At 46.5% G+C, this 20,604-nt stretch overlaps 1 protein-coding gene across 4 annotated transcripts in view; it reads left to right on the forward strand.

Moving 5' to 3' along the window:
• SOX5 (SRY-box transcription factor 5) overlaps window positions 1-20,604 on the forward strand; it is a 633,967-nt gene that overhangs the window by 97,216 nt on the left and 516,147 nt on the right. For 3 of the 4 annotated variants that reach the window (XM_048499517.1, XM_048499519.1, XM_048499518.1), the window contains exon 1: window positions 4,599-4,818. The exons of the other annotated variant lie outside the window; for it this stretch is intronic. In XM_048499517.1, coding sequence (XP_048355474.1) covers window positions 4,781-4,818 — 38 coding nt within the window. In that variant the 5' untranslated portion in view covers window positions 4,599-4,780. Of the gene's footprint in view, window positions 1-4,598; window positions 4,819-20,604 lie in introns of those variants that run through there. 4 annotated transcript variants of the gene reach the window in all.

The raw sequence follows: 20,604 nt of genomic DNA on the forward strand, positions 1-20,604 counted from the left end.
GCTCCACTTCTGGAATAGATGGGTGGGTGCTATTGGAAGACCCAATAGGAGATGGATTGACTTAATAAAGGAAGCCAAGGAGTTGGATGGAATTCTGGCGGGAGGGAGTCCCCTTTTAAAGGTCAGAGGGCATTTGTTTATGTATCTGCCTACTTATTTCCCACCCGTCATTGAGGTCCCTAGGGGAATACAGTCATAATTTAAAGAGCCCCCCCCCCCCATTTCATTCAGCATTTTTTGACAGTAGAGGGCTTCCCTAACCTTCCCTTCTTTACCTTACTGGGTTGGGGTGGGTGGGGGCGCTGTGCTTTAACTTTATTTTGGAAGGGGGGGTATTGGTTGAATTCAGTCAGTAAGGAGATAGCAGGGTTCTTTTCCTGTAGCTGTTTGTGTGCAAATCATGTTGGAAGATCTACCCTGAGCCTCTGGGAGTCAAAATACAATGCTGACCCACAGCCCCTGGAAATGCCCCTTTTGTGCTACCGTGTTTCCCCGAAAATAAGACAGTGTCTTATATTAATTTTTGCTCCCCAAGATGCGCTATGTCTTATTTTCAGGGGATGTCTTATTTTTCTGTGTTCTGTTCGTCGGGCATGCTTCCAAACAAAAACTTTGCTGCGTCTTACTTTTGGGGGATGCCTTATATTTCGCACTTCAGCAAAACCTCTACAACGTCTTATTTTCCGGGGATGTCTTATATTCGGGGAAACAGGGTATGTTGTGGGGCAAGCTGCAGTGGTCACATGTGCAAGCACAATTCCTCGGCACCTCATGTCCAGGGCCCTTATGCAAAATTACCTTTCTCCCTGCCATATTGTTATCAGTGTACTTGGAAGTGGGTAAGGAAGCCGTGATGTTCCTGGAACCCCCAGAACTGGAAACCCCGTAGATGTATTCTCCCTTTTACGTTAGCTGGGCAGGGGAAAGAATAACCGTCCATCTGCAAACCACTGGAAGAAGCCAAAAGAGGCCAGAAGAACACAATAGCCATCTCCAAGCCGAATGGAGCTGGAGGTCTCCATTCATGCGGCTGTGTACCCAGTGGCGGGATTCAGCCGGTCCGCGCCACTTCGGCAGAACCGGTTGCTAAAATGCCTCTTGTATACAACCGATTGTTCAACGATTTAAATCCCACCCCTGGAACCGGTTGTTAAATTATTTGAATCCCACCACTGTGTGTACCTAGTTTTGATGTGGGACCGCTGTTGTTTGTAATGCACGTAAGTTGCGTGTACACATACCGTGTTTCCCCGAAAACAAGACAGTGTCTTATATTAATTTTGGCTTCCCAAGATGCGCTATGTCTTATTTTCAGGGGATGTCTTATTTTTCTGTGTTCTGTTCGTCGGGCATGCTTCCAAACAAAAACTTTGCTACGTCTTACTTTCGGGGGAGGCCTTATATTTCGGACTTCAGCAAAACCTCTACTACGTCTTATTTTCCGGGGATGTCTTATATTCGGGGAAACAGGGTACAACCAATTGTTCAATGATTTAAATCCCACCACTGGAACCGGTTGCTAAATTATTCGAATCCCACCACTGTGTGTACCTAGTTTTGATGTGGGATCGCTGTTGTTTGTAATGCACATAAGTTGTGTGTACGCATACCGTGTTTCCCCGAAAACAAGACAGTGTCTTATATTAATTTTGGCTCCCAAAGATGCGCTATGTCTTATTTTCAGGGGATGTCTTATTTTTCTGTGTTCTGTTCGTCGGGCATGCTTCCGAACAAAAACTTTGCTACGTCTTACTTTCGGAGGATGCCTTATATTTCGCACTTCAGCAAAACCTCTACTACGTCTTGTTTTCAAGGGATGCCTTATATTCGGGGAAACATGTAGACGCACAAGCACGCGCGCACACGTATGCCCGGCTTCCCTTTTCGTTTCCATCTGATCAAACGCATCCATTTGATGGCGTTTGGAAATAAGGAGCTGCTTTTTCAGGGCTGGGGACGGGGTGTAAAAATTACTCCCCCCCCCCCCCCGCCCCATTGTGTTGTGGTGGTGTTGTTGGTGCCAGGCCTTTTCACGGCACTTTTTTTGTGAGCGCAGCGGTGAAACCCGACAGAGTGAATGACATGTTGTTTACAGGTTTCCTTGAAGGGGCCTCTGGTATATTTCAATCTGTCAAAGTTGCTTTTCTTTCCGTGGAACAATGCCTGATTGTTGTGCGGGGGTTTCTTTTCCCCCTTGCTCAGAGCGAGAGAGGGCTTTTTTTTTTAAGGGGAAAAGATGAAGAAGAGGTGAGGAGGGAGGGGGAAATAACGCATGCACGTCGCATCGATAGGACCGTATATTAAAAAATATATATACCTTTGATAACTCCCGGGATGCAAACGCCTATGGGGACATCCCTTCGTGCTCCCTCTTGCTCTTGCTAAAGTCTGAAGGAGTTGCTAAGTGCTTTTCTGTTTTAATGGGCAGTCCCTTGTTTAAAGTTGCTTTGGCTACCGATCTCACCCCATTCTTGTCCCATTCTCTCTCTCTCTCTCTCTCCCCCCCCCCACCCAGCCTTTCACCTATACAAAGGCAAAAGTGATGGAAAGTGTATAGCTTGTGTGTCAGATAATCCCTGTTCACAGACTCCAGTAGGGATTAGGGGGGAAAAAGAAAAACTGTGCCCACACGCCTCTGCATTTACTCCTAGGTGTGATGCAGAAATGCAGGACTGCAGACATAGATTCAGGAGCACGTGAAATAAAATATGGGCCCTTGTGGGATGGATCGTTGCCTTCTGGCCAGATTTGTTTGGGGAGGTTAGTCGAATTTGCTGAGACTCTTTCATTAAGTGGCTTCAGTACCTGTGAGTTGGTGTAAACTCTCTTGGCTTTGATGTCAACACACAAACCCACAATCCATTCCAGATGATCTCTCTTCCCCCCCCCCCCGCCCCATGGATCCTGATTGCGCCCTTTCCCGGATTGATCCTGATTGGCAGAATTAGATTAGGATGTTTATATAGGCTTCCTGTGATACACATGCCAATAAATATATGTGTGTGTGTGTATGAAATAAATACAGATGCAAAATACAGAGGGGGAATATAGCGAGGGGGGCAGGGTCACCCCCTCCAGCAAACGAGGGGGGGGCAGGAAAAAATCAAAAATCTGTTTTTTTTTATTAAGAGCATGTGTATTTCTGTTTCTGTACATGAGAAATCTTCCTGTAATTTGCCACAAAGGCAAAGAAAGCATAAACGTGTGTGTGTGTTTTCATACACACACACATACACAGACTTATATATATATATATATAATATGTGTGTTCATTAATATGTATATGCTTTCGTATATATGAGCATAAATATGTACACTGTACGTTAATATCTATATCTATATGGAATATGTGTATATGTATGCATATGTACATACACACATACGAGTGTATGTATATAAAAGAGTTGTTAATACACAGATATTAAAATATATACTATCAACATGATATATACTAATAGATACAGAGTTTTTAAAAGGATATATGTGTATCTATGTCTCTGTGTTTATATCTGTAGCTTCACACAAGTCAGTCAGTCAGTCTGTCTGTCTGTCTGTCTGTCTGTCTGTCTGTCTGTCTGTCTGTCTGTCTGTCTACCTACCTACCTACCTACCTACCTATCATCATCATCATCATGTTGATAGTATATAATACCTACCTACCTACCTACCTACCTACCACCTACCTACCTACCTACCTACCACCTACCTACCTACCTACCTACCTACCACCTACCTACCTACCTACCTACCTACCTACCTACCTACCAACCATCCATCATCATCATCATCATCATCATCATCATCATCATCATCATCATCATGTTGATAGTATATAATACCTACCTACCTACCTACCTACCTACCTACCTACCTACCATCCATCATCATCATCATCATCATCATCATCATCATCATCATCATCATGTTGATAGTATATAATACCTACCTACCTACCTACCTACCTACCTACCTACCTATGCATATATACACCCAGGTAGGTAGGCAGGCAGGTATGTCCTTATAATGACTCTGTCACCAAACATTTTCTTCTGCGGATCCATGACCGTCCTAGATGACTGACTGACTGACTGATCGATCGATCGATCGATCTGCATATTAGAAACCGTCCCTCATTCGGCCCAGATCGTCCCCCCCCCCCGCCCCGCAACACCTTTCCTGAAATTGGGGGCTTGTTTTGGGGGAGTTTGCCGGTTCGTTCCTCTCCCCAAAGTTTGGGGGTCGGGGCTTCGGCAGGATATTGCTGGGCATGTGCGCGTCTCGCAGTGGGATGAGGCTGACAATGTGGAGGGGGGGGGGGAGGGAGGAGGAGGAGGAGGAGGAGGAAGAGGAGGAGGAGGAGGGGGAGGGCAGGCAGCTCGCAAGGCGCTGACTTGGCCAGGCTGTTGCGGCGGGGACGGTGCGGACGGGCCCCCTGAGGTGGGAGGGGGGGCGCAGCTGCGGGGGGAGCGCGCGGCACGCGGAAAGCGCGCTGTCCCTTTAAGAGCCTGGTCAAGGCGCCCTCCTCTAGGCAGAGGGAGTGGAGCGAGGGCTGGAGGGAGAGGCGGGGAAGGGAGGGCAGGGGGGAAAAAAAGGCAGGAAAAAAATATCCATAGGTTTAGGAGGTTGGGAATCCACTTGACAGGTCCAGTCGGAGGCGATCCTAGGTGGCTGCCGTGACAAAGGGAGGGCGGGGGGGTGGAGGGAAAAGAAAAGGAACAACCACAATAACAACAACAACCCCAAAACCAAACCAGGACCGAACCGGTGCGGTTTTTCCAGCATGCTCACTGACCCCGATTTACCCCCGGAGTTTGAAAGGTGAGTGCAAGAGATCCCCCGCGTTTGCATGCATCCGTCTCTTCCCCCTAGCTTGCTTTCTTAGGATCTGTGCTGACTGTATGTATTATTTTGCAAAGATGTTGCGCTTCCCCAAAGTGCAACTTTGCTCCCACGCCTGGCTGCGGAATGAAAGGGGGACCAAACGGGAGGAGAAGGGGGGAAAAGAGAAAGGAGGAAGGGAAGGAAAGGAAAGGAAAGGAAAGAGAGAAAGACAGACACCTCCAGCTTCAGGAACAGGAGCTCCTCTCTCCCCTTTGCAACGTGCTTGTAAAGTCAGATTGCGGCGGATGGGTCTTTGCTTGTTTATTTCCAAACAACCCCCCCCCCCCTCTTTTCCCTCCTTGCTGGGAATTAGATTGAAAAGGGATCACCCCAACTCCTGTAACCTACTTCGGCAGGATTTTGCTGAGCTCCTTGCCGGAGGTTTGGATGAATCTCTCATCACAACTGAATCTCTTCTTTCTGCCTCTCTCTCCCTTTTCTCTTTCCTACTGATTTCTCACCACCCCCCTTCCCCTATCTGGGTTTTTTTTTCCCCCCTCTCTCTCTGAATTAATCTGCTAAGATAATGAGAGCCTAGGGTGTCCTAGGCAGATCTGGTGTATATTTCCCCGCTTCTTTTGGGGGGTGGAAAAAAATAGGGTTTCTGTCTTGCCAGAGAAGGCTGCCTGGGATGAATGGAAGAGCAGTGCCGGGTCTTTGAAACTTTTCCCAGGAAAGTTTGCAAGCGCCTTTATTTGGTGGCTCTGATCGGAGGGCTTCTTGAGGGGGGGCCCAATATCGCCCTTTCAGGAGGCAGGGAAGAGATGGACGTAAGGCAGGGCAGATGAGATTTTAAGGGAAGAAAGTGGAACTTTGCCCTCTGTGAAAACCTCCTTTGACCCTAAGGGTCAAGCCCTGATATTTTGATTTTTTTTTGGCGGCCAACCTACTCAGTCAAGAGGCGTGCATTTGCTCCTGACAGTAGCTCTTCCCCCTTGGAGCCTAAACTACTGTTTATTTCGTGCAAATCTGCCCTTTTAGAAATATGTTTAGAAGACTCCCTCTTGACCAGTTGTATACAGTTTCTTCCGGACAGCCTGGGGGGGGCACCTTTCCCTGGCGACAATGGACTTTTTCTGCATTTCCCTCTTGTTTGAACTGTAGGGAAGGAAGCCAAAGTTTGCATTCTCTAAGGGGACCCCCCCTTTTTAAAATAAACAAATAAACAAACAAATAGCCAGCAAAAGTCTTAATTGTCAGAATGGACGCCTCTTACCTTCTCCTCCCCAAATCGCCTTCTGCGAGCGAAAACATTTGGTCGCATCCGACTATGCAGTGAGGGGCTAGGTGAGAGACCAGCTGGTTAAAAAATATGTTAAGCCAAGCTGCTCAGCCTTCAAACTGCTGAATATGATAGTAATAGGCACCGGGGAAGGGGTGGGGGAGAAAAAACCTCTCAAACATCTCAAGAAGGCAGAGGAGTGCCAAGTAGAGAGCGAAGGAGTGCTCAGATTAGACAAGGGAGATCAGAACGGCTAGATAGAGTGTCTCTGAAACCAGCAAAGTAAATGGAGACCAGCCATAGGAGGGCTTTTAAAAAGAAAAAGAAAGAAAGACAAGAACTCCTACTTTTACTTTGCAAGTTCAAAACTCTGCCATGTCGGGAAACACCTCGGACGGGAACTTTTGAACTCCTTCCAAGGTTTTATTTGATCCAATTAATTTCCCCTCCTTTGTTTAAAACCGCTGACATTTCCCCCTCCCCACCTTTTCATAATATTGTGATACGGCCTTACCTGAGAGAGTTGAACTGTTTATCTTAGCGGACCTAGTTTTTAACTTGGCTGTCGCTGTTTTGCAGCGTGATTTGCCTCCTGTGGGGACACACAGACGACCAAACCGAACCTGGCCATAGATTCACATATCTGAGTAAGCGGGCGGATTATTCTTTTGGGCTCCCATACCCGCAGGAGCCGAACCAGGGGCAGAATTCAGGAGGACATATTGAATTCCCTAGCTTCTCAGCACCTTTGCGTGTCCAGTTTAGTGACACCCGGTTTCGTTTTCATTTTGAAGTCAACTTTTCGATTGGCAAAGGGATAACCCATCTTAACCTCCCTCCCTTCCCCAATGCAATATGCTTTCAGAGTTTGGCTACTGTGACACAATGCCTTTGCAGGTGGGTGGCTATCCACGTAGACAGTTAAAAGCGATTAAAAGTGTGCGTGTGTTGGGGGACAGGAATCCTGCAACACAGTTCTTTTTATTTACCGTTTTCCATCTGGGGTTTTAAGCTGGGAATACAAACCCGTGGCTGTTAATCATTACCGTCTGTTTACATTTGGTGTGTTTGACTGTCGCTGCACACACATGGAACGCTGTCCGGGTTGTGGATTTGTATTGACGACTGGACATCTGCAGTTCCGTGAAAACCCGTGTTGCCGAGTCAGGGGTGTTGTAATCTTTGTTTCCCGTAAAAGAGCTGGGGATGTGCTCTGCACGTCCTCTGAAATTACAGTGCTACCACCTGTCAGATACAAATGACGGCGTTATTAATACGTTCAGGGCCCATTTAGGAACTGGACGGTGAGCTACCAGGAGCTCTGGATCCATTCTCAGGAATGCTCGTGGTGGCTTGGTTTTCAGTTAAGTGCTGAAAGGGATCTCTCCCTGTTTCCCCTGTTGCTTTGATTTGTTCTGAAACTTTCAGAAACTTTGTAGGGAAGCCGATGGCGTTAATAGACAGGGAACGTCTCTTGCCTTTGTTTTGGCCTGCGGGTGCCTTCTCTCCCCCCCCCCTTTTGCTTTTAATCGTGATAAAGTAGGAGTTGAGAATGAAAACCTGTCCAGAAGCAGTGGCATTATTAACATCAGCTAGCTTCTTTGAATTAACTCGCCCAAGCCTGAGAGGTGGCTAGCGTGTTCAGCAAAGTTATTCCGTTCTGCCTTCTTTTGGGTCTTTGTTTCTAAATTGGGACCGGATCCTAGTGGAAAGAGCTGTTTACATTTGCGGCCAAAGGCAGATCCCAGTTAAAAGATACCGGGATATTCTAACTAGATCAGCCTTTCCATTTTTCTGGGATTGTTGACGGGCGAGTTACGATGGGGGGTACTTGGGACAGCTGGATTTCATACTGGGATGTCTGTCAACCATAAAGGGGGAACAAAGCCCCCTTTTTTGTGCAAAACCCTGCATTAGTAAGGCAATTAAACGTGAAGTTTGGCTTTCCCGAGAAGCAGGTCGAAAGGACCCAAACGTCCTCAGACATCTCTGCAAAGTTTAGAAGAATGGCTAAAAGCGCAGAGACGCTCAGTATAAACACCGAGTGTGTTCCTAAAAATCTAGATGAAGGGTCTGATTTAATTATGGCCACGGTGCTTGCATGCTTTTCAAATCTCAAGTAGTTGAAGCATGCTGTTGCGTCTCTGCACTCCTGCAAAGCATACCGTGGACAGCATGAAAGGAGAGAGGTGTATGTTCACTCCTGCGCCTTCAAGGTGAAGGGTGGATTGTCCTCTTTTTAAAAAGTCCGGGAAAGCGAGGAGAGGAAAGGGTGCGTTGCAAGGAGCAAAGTTAACTGAGCGATCGTCTCGCTCTGAAAAACTGTGGAGAAGCTTAGATTAGCAGCTGACAGCCCAAATTCTGGAGAATCGCACCAATTGGCTGCAAAAAATCCAGGGTGTTAAGCCTTGTATATTTTTTTCCCCCAGGACAATAATATTCAGAGTTGCCTGACACATGTCAACTAGGCCTCCCACTGTATTTATTCTGGGGTCCTTCCAACACCACCAAATGACAAAATCTTTCTTTCCCTATATCACGGTTCTGTGTTAAAAAATTTCCCCAGAAACAAACAAACAAACAAAACCTCTTGGCACCCCCTTGTGCTGTTGGTGTCTGTGGAACGATGTGGAAAAATGCACTCCCTTCTGTCAGAGGGCCTGGTCAGAATGACATGCTAGAATGCTCTTCTAGAATGGATGGACTGTAATATTTTCCCCCCTTAAAAAAAAGCTGAAGTAGGTAATTGTCTTAACAGTTGGTATGCGGCTTCATTTAATCACCACCCAACCCCAAGACTCCTGTTTCTTAGATTTGGGCATCGATTGTGTGCAAACCCTCACCAGTAACGATTCTGACAAAATAGCATTTGGCCCTCCGTCTTCACCCTGTATGGAATAATTTTTTTTTGTTCAGTGTGTGTGGCAATATGTCAAAGCCAGATTGCACACTTCGCGTCTTTCCGAAATGTCTTTGGCTGCAACTTGCGGGAATAGTTTTTACCTGGCCGCCTGTACGTCCGGGACAGATATTTCCATACGATTCCTCTGTGGCTAGAACTGTGAAATGGGGCTGAAACGGCTCTCAGGAAATGACCCCTTGTTTTGCCGGCAGGTATTTTAAGGCAAAGAGATTCTGGGTAGTTGAACGTGCCCTTAGGTTGTTGAAGGGGTTAATTTTTCGAAGTGACAGGGACAGAGGTTGGGGAACTTCCCCCCCGCCTTTTGAACTCGAGCCATGCGACTTAAAAAAATTGTTCCTGCAGTGCGTTTCCTTGATACCTCGACAAGCTGAGAGGACTTATTCCCCCCTCCCTGTTCTTTTCCCCCTGTTGTCCAGAGACATTAAGCATAATGAATGCATGAGGTATTTACAGCTTCTTAGGGGGCTTTTAACTAGCAGCTATATCTGTGTCAGAGCCTTATTAAAAATGTGACAACCTGTCTTGTTGTTTTAGCCATGGTGCCTTTTCAAAGGAATGGAATAAGTTTCTGTTAGCTCCTTAGGAAATCTATATTTTGCATTTGTGCAGGCTGTTCTTACGGAGCTAGAAAATGTGTGGGCAGTTACCCAAGGACCTAACTGTAGATAAGGCGCTGAGAATATGACTCTGGGTGTGTGGGGTTTTTTTTTTTTTTTGCATTAGTTATTTTTAAACCTGTTTGCCAAATATATGCATTTTAGCGAAGGTGAATCAGTGGTTCTGCTATTTCCCCGTTCCTTCAGTTTTCTGTGGCAGTTTGTCTGACAAAAGAGCCCTTATCCCAAATATAAACCATATGGAGCTCCTTAGTACCTTTGGGCTACCTGGCGATGGCAAATAATCTTCTTAATAGTTGTAATATTTTGTGCTCTGGGTAAAAAAAAAAATGTGTTGCAGAGAGTATTACGTTAGTGGAAGCGTGCAATCGATTCCGCCAGAATGTTTTATTTGGTACTTCTGAAGCATAAGTCTACTCCTAATATTATGTAAAAGGATCAATGGAGATGTACTTAATTTTTTTTTAATGACGCCAAAAAGATAAATAAAATCCACTTGGGGGACATGTTTGGATAACTTGCTGGACTTACTTGATTTTCACCCCCACCCGCCCCACAATCTACAAATATGTTGTTTAGTTTACTTGTCCAAATTAGCTACTTGTCTGGCCCGGCAGCCCATACAGTGGTATAGCTCTAAAAGGCTCAAGTGTGCAATTTCTTTTAACTGGTTAGGTTTTTAAAACAACTTGACCAAAAAATGAACGCGGCTTTGAAAGCTGTTTTGGACGATTTCAGATATTTGTCTTTGAAAGGCGTGAGGTTGGTTCGAGATTTCCCATTAAAACAAAACGAAACCTGTTCCTCCTGCAAACTGTCCCTCTTTCCAAAAGCCTGCTTTCTGTCTCGCTTCTCTGGAGATCTAGTGATGCTTAATCCAAGCCAGCCGCTAGGGGGGTATTTGAGAACGGAGGACACAGCATCTTCCTTTCCAGAGAATAACCATCTCACCTTGGGAGAATTCTAATTCTAACGGTTGCCCCGCCATAGTTCCTGCCAAGGACAATACTTTTTTTTGTGGGCAAATTGTACTGGGGGCTGGGGGTGGAAGAGACAACATCAGCAAGATTTTGTAGACTTTTGACCCACAAAAGTTTATTCCCTGGAAAATTTAGTCCGTCTTTAAAATGTTACTGGACTCAAATTTTGTTCTGCTTCTTCGAACTAACGTGGCTACCCACCTGAACACTGGATAGATTGCCAGTGCCGCACCTTGTTCCAAATGGCTTTCGTAGCCAAGGTGAGTGGTCGGCAGCGTTTGCAAGGTGCAACTCCAGGAAACTGCATTCCTTCTTTTACACCGCTCAGTTAAGATGTAATGCTGCCAGCAGGATTGGAGCTTAACCTGTTGGGATTTTGGGGGGGGGGAACCTGTCGACAGTTTGGGTCCATTTGTTCGTTTTCTAGCACGCTTGGCGTTTCTGACTGATGTGTCCTTTGGCCGTTCTGCTTGTTGACTAATTCATTAGAGTGGGTATAATAATTACCAGCGTGAAAACTGTGGCACAGATTATTTGCTTAGCGGAGGCTAATTTTACACCTTGAAGATCCACGTTGAGAGAGACATTGTCCTCCCCTTTCGATAGATCCATGTAGCAATCAGGATGTATATAACTTAGCTGAAAATATTCCCCCGGTGTTCTAATAATGTTTTTTTACAGTTCAATCATAAACGTACCTACTAGGGAGCAAGTCCCATTGAACTAAATGGAGCTTACTCCTGAGTATAGATGCTAAATTATGTGCTGCATGGCAAAAAATTTAAAAGGAACAGAAAGCACCGCGTTGAATATGATTGATTCTCAGATTCTGCACACTGCAAACGATTCCGGCTAGAGAAGAGACTCTGATAAAAAGGTTGGGTAGAACGAATATTATAAGACTCATCTAGATTAAAGATACCGGAATACAAAAGATCAGCTGGAACAATTTATATCGTAAGACAAACCCCATGTTAACAAGGTGATAGGATCTCTCTGAATATAGTTCCAGTCACTTCGCAATTTCGCATGATTTTAACTGGAAGATCAACAAGATAAAGATGTAGTCTCGGGCCAGAGATTTGCTCAGTTGTAGTAATAATGATGCCTCAAAGGGTTTTCTGTAGTGTCACTATCGATGTCCGAAATCCCATTAGAACTGTGGAAATCCTGGACCCAGGATTTCCACAGTTGCACGAACAGCCATACCCCAGAGCTTTTCACACTTCCGCATGGTCACCACGGATGTACGAAATCTCTTTAGAAAAGGTTATTAGGGGCGTAGAGATGCACACTGCGTTTTTTTTTGTCCTAGAGTGGTCAAAAATGACGTTAGGACATAGCCCCCCCGCCCCAAGTCACCACCAACTAATCGACCCTACGGAACAACTTTGCACGATGTCCGCAGTCTGTCTTTGGGACCCAGCCTCTCTTGTCACTATGCGATCACCAAGGCACAATTTTGTGCTTGTGCAAAGTCCCGAGTTGGCTCAGAACAGCAGTGTGGAACCACAAAATGCATGCTCCTTGTGCAGAGACGGGGGAGGGGGGGATTGCTTCCATTTGGTGGAACAGTAGTTTAGAGGATCCAGTTCGTTTTCATCGATCCATAAAGACTGAAAATGCAACTATTATTTTTCTCCTAATCATTCTTGCTTAGCCTCCAAAACAATCAAAGAACTCCACCCCACATATATTCAATATGTATATATTCTTTTACTGAAAGTGTCTTGCTTTTTCCAACTTAAAAGGTATTTCAAAGTAGGTGTTCTTTTAAAAAAAAAAACAACAACCATGGTTTTCCTGCATTTTGAGCAAATATACGCTCAAATTCCGCCTGCAGATCATGGGCATTTTTGGCTTCGGAAGATGCAGTTTAACTCTTTTCAGCCGTGAGGTATACCCCGTTATTCTATATATATTTTTCCCCTGCGGAGTGCATTACATTTGGGTAATGAAGTGTTTTCTGTTGCATTTTACACCACCTTTGAGGGAAATCCTTTTACAAATGAAGTCTCGAGAAACGTTTGCTTCACGCCGGACCCCGGAGTTCTGTGGGTCGATTTCCCCCCACACCCCCTTTTTCCCTCTGCGCATTTTTATTGCGTGTTGCCGTTTGTGTTTGCATTTATATAACGGGCCACCCAATGCACGGTCCTAATGAGCGAACATAGTTCGGAGCTGGTGTAGTTTAGAGGACGGACTGCGTGGTCTTTCCTCCTATGTAGGATTCGTTCTGTGGTCTTGGCACTTAGACTAAAGAGCGCACGACGCTTGCAGAATTCACTGCCACCAGATAGGGCAGCGATGGCGAACCTTTTCGAGACCGAGTGCCCAAATTGCAACTCAAAACCCACTTATTCATCGCAAAGTGCCAACACGGCAATTTAACTTGAATACTGTTCTAGTTTAGAAAAAGTGGTTGGCTCCGAGGTGTGCGTTACTCGGGAGTAAGCTTGGTGGTAGTCGGTGGCTTTGCTTTGAAGCAGCCGTGCAACTCTTCCAACAGGTGAATCACGACCCTAGGAGGGTTTACTCAGAAGCAAGCCCCATTGCCAGCAACCGAGCTTACTCCCAGGTAAAGAATCGCGCTTTAGTTCTTTGCATGAAAATCAGTGGGGTTTAACTGGACTTAACAGGGTTACCTACACTGCTTCCCCAAAACTAGGTCTTAGGTTTAATGCTAATAATCGAGCCCAGCGGCCCAGGCCAGCCTAGGTGTGTGTGTGGGGGGGGCAACTCTGTTTGCGCGTGCCCACAGAGAGGCCTCTGAGTGCCACCTCTGGCACCCGTGCCATAGGTTCACCACCACTGAGATAGGGTGATGACTCTAGCTCTATGGAGGAATTGCTTTGAAACAGAGATCAAACAAATTCTTGAAGCGTACAGAACTGTCGATGACTAGCCATCATGACACCTAAGCAGACTTCCACATCCAGTGGTAGTGGGCCCCTAAATATTAGCAATTGAGAAACACCATTACCGTTATGCTCTGCATTTGTGCTTCCAAGAAACAGAATGCTGGGCTAACTTGGTACCCATCAGCTGATCTATACCGTCGTCTTTTGTGATGTTCTTACTGTACAGCGTTGGTGTGTTTTCAGATCGGTATCAAATGCAAGACGATCTGACTGTATGGTGCTTGTTCCAAACTGCTGTTTTGGATGAGACGGCATCTGAGTATTTGGGCAGAGCTGGGCTCAAGTAGGATCTTGGAGTCTGCAGGAATCAAAGCGTTGACCTGCTGTAACTCCGGCTAAAAGTTGTCCCAAGTGTTAAGCAGAACATGGGAGAGGGGGGAAAAACCCAACTCTGACTACGGATACAAGACTCGGTTTCTTCCTGCAAAGGGGACTGGAGGAAGTGTGCTAGCGGACCACGTAACTGCCACTGACAGTGAACAGCAACACAGGCGTAGCAATGATACAGCTACTGGCAAATGGGGGCTAATCATGAGTGCCCTGGTAGGATCGTCCCTGCCAAAAAGTTTCTAGCTTTATAATTGACTATAGGGGACGTGCGCTTTGAACATACATTCTGCGAGAGCATTGCAGCGGAAGCCTACCGCTTATCGACAGTTTCAGAAGCATTTCATCCTTTTGAGACACCAGAGCTTGCTAGAGTTCGAGGTGGTAGATGAGAAAACCTGGGTTGGTGCTGAACGGTCAGGAAAATTCCTCCCTGAATTTTGTGACATGCTCAGAGGCTCACTGACGGTCCATTTCAGAGGTCAGGAAGGTCCTAAATCTGCCATGGAGAAAATGCTGCTCCTTTCACTCTGTACATCTTCTGTAGTTTTGCAGTTTGGAGTTTTCCTTTTGTCACTTTCCGAGGATTCACTATTAAACCCCATGCCTTTTGTTTGGGTACACATTTACCCCCTAGACCAGTGATGGCGAACCTTTTCGAGACCGAGTGCCCAAATTGCAACCCAAAACCCACTTATTTATCGCAAAGTGTCAACACAGCAATTTAACCTGAATACTGAGGTTTTAGTTTAGAAAAAGCGGTTGGCTCCGAGGCGTGCGTCACTCGGGAGTAAGCTTGGTGGTAGTCGGTGGCTTTGCTTTGAAGCAACCGTGCAACTCTTCCAATGGGTAAATCACAACCCTAGGAGGGTTTACTCAGAAGCAAGCCCCATTGCCAGCAACCGAGCTTACTCCCAGGTAAAGAATCGCGCTTCAGTTCTTCGTATGAAAATCAGTGGGGTTTAACAGCGCTTAACAGCGCTTAACCTTTCCCAAAAGTAGGTCTTAGGTTTAATGCTAATAATCGAGCCCAGCGGCCCAGGCCAGCCTAGATGTGTGTGTGTGTGTGTGTGTGTGTGTGTGTGTAGAGCGATTCCTCCCCACATGACGAACTCTGTGCACATGTGCCCACAGAGAGAGCTCTGAGTGCCACCTCTGGCACCTGTGCCATAGGTTCGCCACCACTGCCATAGACACTGGAGAGCCACACGTGAAGGTTGAGCGTTTAATAAATCTACGCCATGAAACTGCTTTGCGCAAAATTTGTAAACTACATCTAGGAACCAGTCCCTTTTTGCCAAGGCACTGCCACTGAGACACAGTTTTGTACTTGTGCAAAGTCACGGCTGATTCAGAACAGCTGTGTGAGGGTGGATGCGTGTTGCTAGTGCAGTGACGGGTGTGTTGCTTCCATTTGGTGAATGATGGCTCGGAGGATCTGGTTTAATTTCATAGATCCAGAAAGATTGAAATTGTGAATATTAGTTTTTCTAATTATTTTCGCATGGACTTGCCTCTCCGCAGCAATCGTCTCTGTCTGTCTGTCTGTCTGTCTGTCTGTCTGTCTGTCTGTCTGTCTGTCTGTCTGTCTGTCTGTCTGTCTGTCCTTTTACTGAAAACGTCTTGTCTTTTCCAACTATGTACTATCTCTGTTTACTATTGTTGCTTAATTGTTGGCAGCTCAGGGCTTGCTGGGGGTGCAACGGAGACAAATCTCTGGGGAATAGAGGCTGGTTACCCATGAAGCTAGGAGATAACATGGCTTGCTTTTCTGAGATGATTAAGTTGGTTCTAGGCATGAGGATGAAGAATGCAGGCATCTTTAGCTGGGATTCTTTGGTGTTTATCATCAGCCCTGGTGCAGTCAAACACAACATTCAATATTTTAAGGCTTAGGGTGAGGCATGCAGGGGTTAGCTGAACGTGTCAACATGTAAAATCCATTTCTGTGGCATTATCAGGGTAATGTTAGGGAGCCCACACCTGGATGGCCCAGGCCAACCCTATCTTGTCAGATTGGAGAGGAGACGTCTGAGGGGGGATATGATTGAAGTCTATAAAATTATGCATGGGGTAGAAAATGTGGACAGAGAGAATTTTTTCTCTCTTTCTCACAATACTAGAACCAGGGGGCATACAGTGAAAATGCTGGGGGGAAGAATTAGGACTAATAAAAGGACTAATTCTTCACGCAACGTGTGATTGGTGTTTGGAATATGCTGCCACAGGAGGTGGTTATGGCCACTAACCTGGATAGCTTTAAAAAGGGCTTGGACAGATATATGGAGGAGAAGTCAATCTATGGCTACCAATCTTGATCCTCCTTGATCTGAGGTTGCAAATGCCTTAGCAGACCAGGTGCTCGGGAGCAGCAGCAGCAGAAGGCCATTGCTTTCACATCCTGCCTGTGAGCTCCCAAAGGCACCTGGTGGGCCACTGCGAGTAGCAGAATGCTGGACTAGATGGACTCCTGTCTGATCCAGCAGGCTATTTCTTATGTTCTTATGTTCTTATCTCGGAAGCTAAGCAGGGTTGGGCTCGGTTGGTATTTGGATGGGAGACCACTCCTGGGTGGCTACACAGAAATGGCCCATGGCGAACTCCCTCTTTTTGTCTCTTGCCTCGAAAACCCTGTTGGGTTGGCGAAAAGTCGGAACAGCTTTGTGCAAAGTCCGCAACCTGCAGGTGGGAACCATAAGTTGGCTGTGACTTGGTGGTGCGTTCCACCACCAGTTGGCTATTTTGGGAGGTTTCTCTTAGATCCAAAACATATAAACTGGGAGCACATCTGTTATTGCGCCCGGTTTCTTGCCTAGGGCCTGCCATTCTGCTTTATTTCTTACACCACGTTTTTCGAATGGCATACATTTAAATTATAAAATTGGTCACGTAAGTCTTGTGTTTTAATCTCCTTCGTTTGGCTGGGGGGTGAGGAACAGAACTGACTTTCATCCAGAGCGCCAGAAAACACTAGAAGAAGCTGTGTCAGAGTAATTATGAAGTTGGGTAACATTCCTGGATATTGTGGGTGACTTCGGATTAGCTAGCAAAGTATCCTAGCAAAGGGTGGTCAGTGTATTGTCGAAGGCTTTCACGGCCGGATTCAACTGGTTCTGGTGGGTTTTCTGGGCTGTGTGGCCGTGGTCTGGTGGGTCTTGTTCCTAACGTTTCGCCAGCATCTGTGGCTGGCATCTTCAGAGGTGTATCGCAGAGGGAAGTCTGTTACACACTGTGTCCAGTGAGAAGGGAACGTTTTAGTGGGACATACATTTTCACGTCCCCAGGTGGGGAACCAATCAGTAAGTGTTTAGGTCAGTGGTTCTCAACCTTCCTAATGCCGCGACCCTTTAATACAGTTCCTCATGTGGTGGTGACCCCCAGCCCTAACATTTATCCATTTTACAGATGGAGAACACTGATGCAGAGAGTCTTAGGCGACCCCTGTGAAAGGGTCGTGCGACCCCCAGAGGGGTCCCGACCCACAGGTTGAGAACCACTGGTTTAGGTGGATCTTGCTATGCAAATGTGTGGTTGACAGTATAGTATTGCAGGTGGGGCCGTGGTGGGGCCGTTTTCAGTCTAGGGCCGTGGTGGCGAACCTTTGGCACTCCAGATGTTATGGACTACAATTCCCATCAGCCCCTTCCAGCATGACCAATTGGCCATGCTGGCAGGGGCTGATGGAAATTGTAGTCCATAACATCTGGAGTGCCAAAGGTTCGCCACCACTGGTCTAGGGAGTGATTCACATTAGCATTCCCTGCAGCGGCAGTATTGGTGAATGAAAATCCTTTGTTTGGGTGGAGTCGCTCCCTGGACTTGGGGACATGAACATTTATACCCCACTAAAACATTCCCTTCTCACTGGACACAGTGTGCAACAGACTTCCCTCTGTGACACACTTCTGAAGATGCCAGCCACAGATGCAGGCGAAACGTTAGGAACAAGATCCACCAGACCATGGCCACATAGCCCGGAAAACCCACCAGAACCTATCCAGGGTGGGGGTTTTTTGGCAGTGGTAGTGGCAGGGTTAAATGGCCACCAGTTTCAGGTCTCAGATAGGGTTGCCAATTCAGGGTTGGGGGTGGACAGTGAAGTTTGGGAAAGGAAGGGAGTCAGAGGGGTATCATTCCCTAGAGTTGACTCTCCAAAGCAGCCGTTGTCTCTAGGGGAATTGATCTCTGTAGTCCAGTGGTGGCGAACCTATGGCATGGGTGCCAGAGGTGGCACTCCGAGCCCTCTCTGTGGGCACTCGTGCACAGAGTTCACTATGTGGGAGGGGGGGTGGAAAATCACCCCCCCCACACACACTCGCACATCTAGGCTGGCCTGGACACGATCCTTTACCTGGGAGTAAGCTCGGTTGCTGGCAATGGGACTTGATTCTGAGTAAACCTTCCTAGGATCGTGATTCACCCGTTGGAAGCGTTGCACAGTTGCTTCACTAAGCTTACTCCTGAGTAACGCGTGCCTCGGAGCCAACCATTTTTTCTAAACTAAAAGCTCAGTATTCAGGTTCAGTTGCCGGGTTGGCACTTTGCAATAAATTAGTGGGTTTTGGGTTGAAATTTGGGCACTCGGTCTCGAAAAGGTTCGCCATCAGTGCATGTAGTCTTAAAACCATTTGTAATCCCGGGAGCCCTTCAGCCCCCACCTGGAGAATGGCAACCCCAGACGTCTGATGAGACTGGGGAATTAGTTTAATTAAACAATATACGGGTCTGTTTTCAGCCTGTTGTAGGATTTTATTCTCATCTTCACCAACTTGTGTGTCTGTGTGTGCGTGTGTGCGTATGCGTGCGTTCACTTAGTGCTGAAGCTTCATCAGCACTGTACCCGGTAACACCTTTTCCATCGAAAAGGAATGGTAGGAATCAACTTTCAAAGCATTGGGAAAGAATGTCCTTAAAAAGAAAACAGGTCTTCTTTTGCCCCAAGTATCTTATTAGTCCAGTTTCTCTTGCAGCAGTGGCGTAGGAGGTTAAGAGCTCGTGTATCTAATCTGGAGGAACCGGGTTTGTTTCCCAGCTCTGCCGCCTGAGCTGTGGAGGCTTATCTGGGGAATTCAGATTAGCCTGGGCACTCCCACAAACGCCAGCTGGGTGACCTTGGGCTAGTCACAGCTTGTCGGAGCTCTCTCAGCCCCACCTACCTCACAGGGTGTTTGTTGTGAGGGGGGAAGGGCAAGGAGATTGTCAGCCCCTTTGAGTCTCCTGCAGGAGAGAAAGGGGGGATATAAATCCAAACTCTTCCTCTTCTTCTTCTTCTTCTTCTTCTTCTTCTTCTTCTTCTTCTTCTTCTTCTTCTTCTTCTTCTTCTTCTTCTTCTTCTTCTTCTTCTTCTTCTTCTTCTTCTTCTTCTTCTTCTTCTTCTTCTTCTTCGACGACCCTTCCGCCCACCCACACACACACAAAGATGAATTAAGCTGCCCAAGAAACAGGTATAAGTAGGCCTACTCTCAAGTAGGCAGCTCAAAGGGCGCAATGTGAGCTTCTTTTTGGAATCGGCAGAGAAAGCAAATGGAGTTTGGCTGTCTGGAGTATCTCTGCCAGTCTCAAGCTGCGTTGGCTGTCAAGAGCGTGACGGGCGCTCCCTCCCTTTCCCCAAAGTTTCTCTACTTTGATGGCACATCATGAGGCCTTGCGCATCATAAGGTTTTGTCTGCTCAACAGTTTGAACTCGCGGGGCTGTCTGCGGATTGTTTTCGCTCTCGCCAAGCATGGGAACTGAACGACAAATCAATAAGGGAGAGAGACAACGAAAACACATTCGGCATGAAATGTTATTTGTTTGATTTGTTTCCCGTTCAGCTGATAGCCTGTTTTGCCAGATGGGATGCTTTACATTTATTTCCATTTGAAAATATATATATTTACGTGTGCCGTTCTTGTAGTCTGAGCATTGAAATGAACGCGGAAGACAAACAAGGGCTTGTAATAATAAGTTGCCTAATGCTTTCAAGTATTCAAAGGGATTCTCACTCGTTACCTTAGTAGGAGAGCAGCAGTGGCGTAGGAGGTTAAGAGCTCATGTATCTAATCTGGAGGAACTGGGTTTGATTCCCCGTTCTTCCGCCTGAGCTGTGGAGGGTTATCTGGGGAATTCAGATTAGCCTGTGCACTCCCACACACGCCAGCTGGGTGACCTTGGGCTAGTCACAGCTTCTCGGAGCTCTCTCAGCCCCACCCACCTCACGGGGTGTTTGTTGTGAGGGGGGAAGGGCAAGGAGATTGTCAGCCCCTTTGAGTCTCCTGCAGGAGAGAAAGGGGGGATATAAATCCAAACTCTTCTTCTTCTTCTTATAATCCTTACAACAACCCTGCAAGGTGGCTGAATGTTATGATCCCCTTATTGGAGAGCAGGGCATCCGTAAAACCAATTAATGAGTATGGCAGTGATCAAATTTGAACCAGGGACTTGCCGTTTTCTAACTATACTGTATCTGCTTATATGCAGTGGTGGGATTCAGCCGGTTCGCGCCACTTCGGCAGAACCGGTTGTTAAAATGGTGCTTGTAAAGAACTAGTTGTTAAATTATTTGAATTCCATCACTGCTTATATGTGTAAAAATACACACAGTAGCACTCTGTTCCATGCAGGCATACTTACTTTTTTGGCCAAAATTGTTTTAGTTCCACACTGTCCAACGTCTCTCTCTCTCTCTCCATTATTTCAAGAACTTATCCGGAAAGTTTATGCGTCGTCCTGGAGATGGGTTGCATTTAATTC

The sequence above is a fragment of the Sphaerodactylus townsendi genome, linkage group LG06 (genome assembly GCF_021028975.2).
Source record: "Sphaerodactylus townsendi isolate TG3544 linkage group LG06, MPM_Stown_v2.3, whole genome shotgun sequence".
NCBI classification, from domain to species: Eukaryota; Metazoa; Chordata; class Lepidosauria; order Squamata; family Sphaerodactylidae; genus Sphaerodactylus; species Sphaerodactylus townsendi.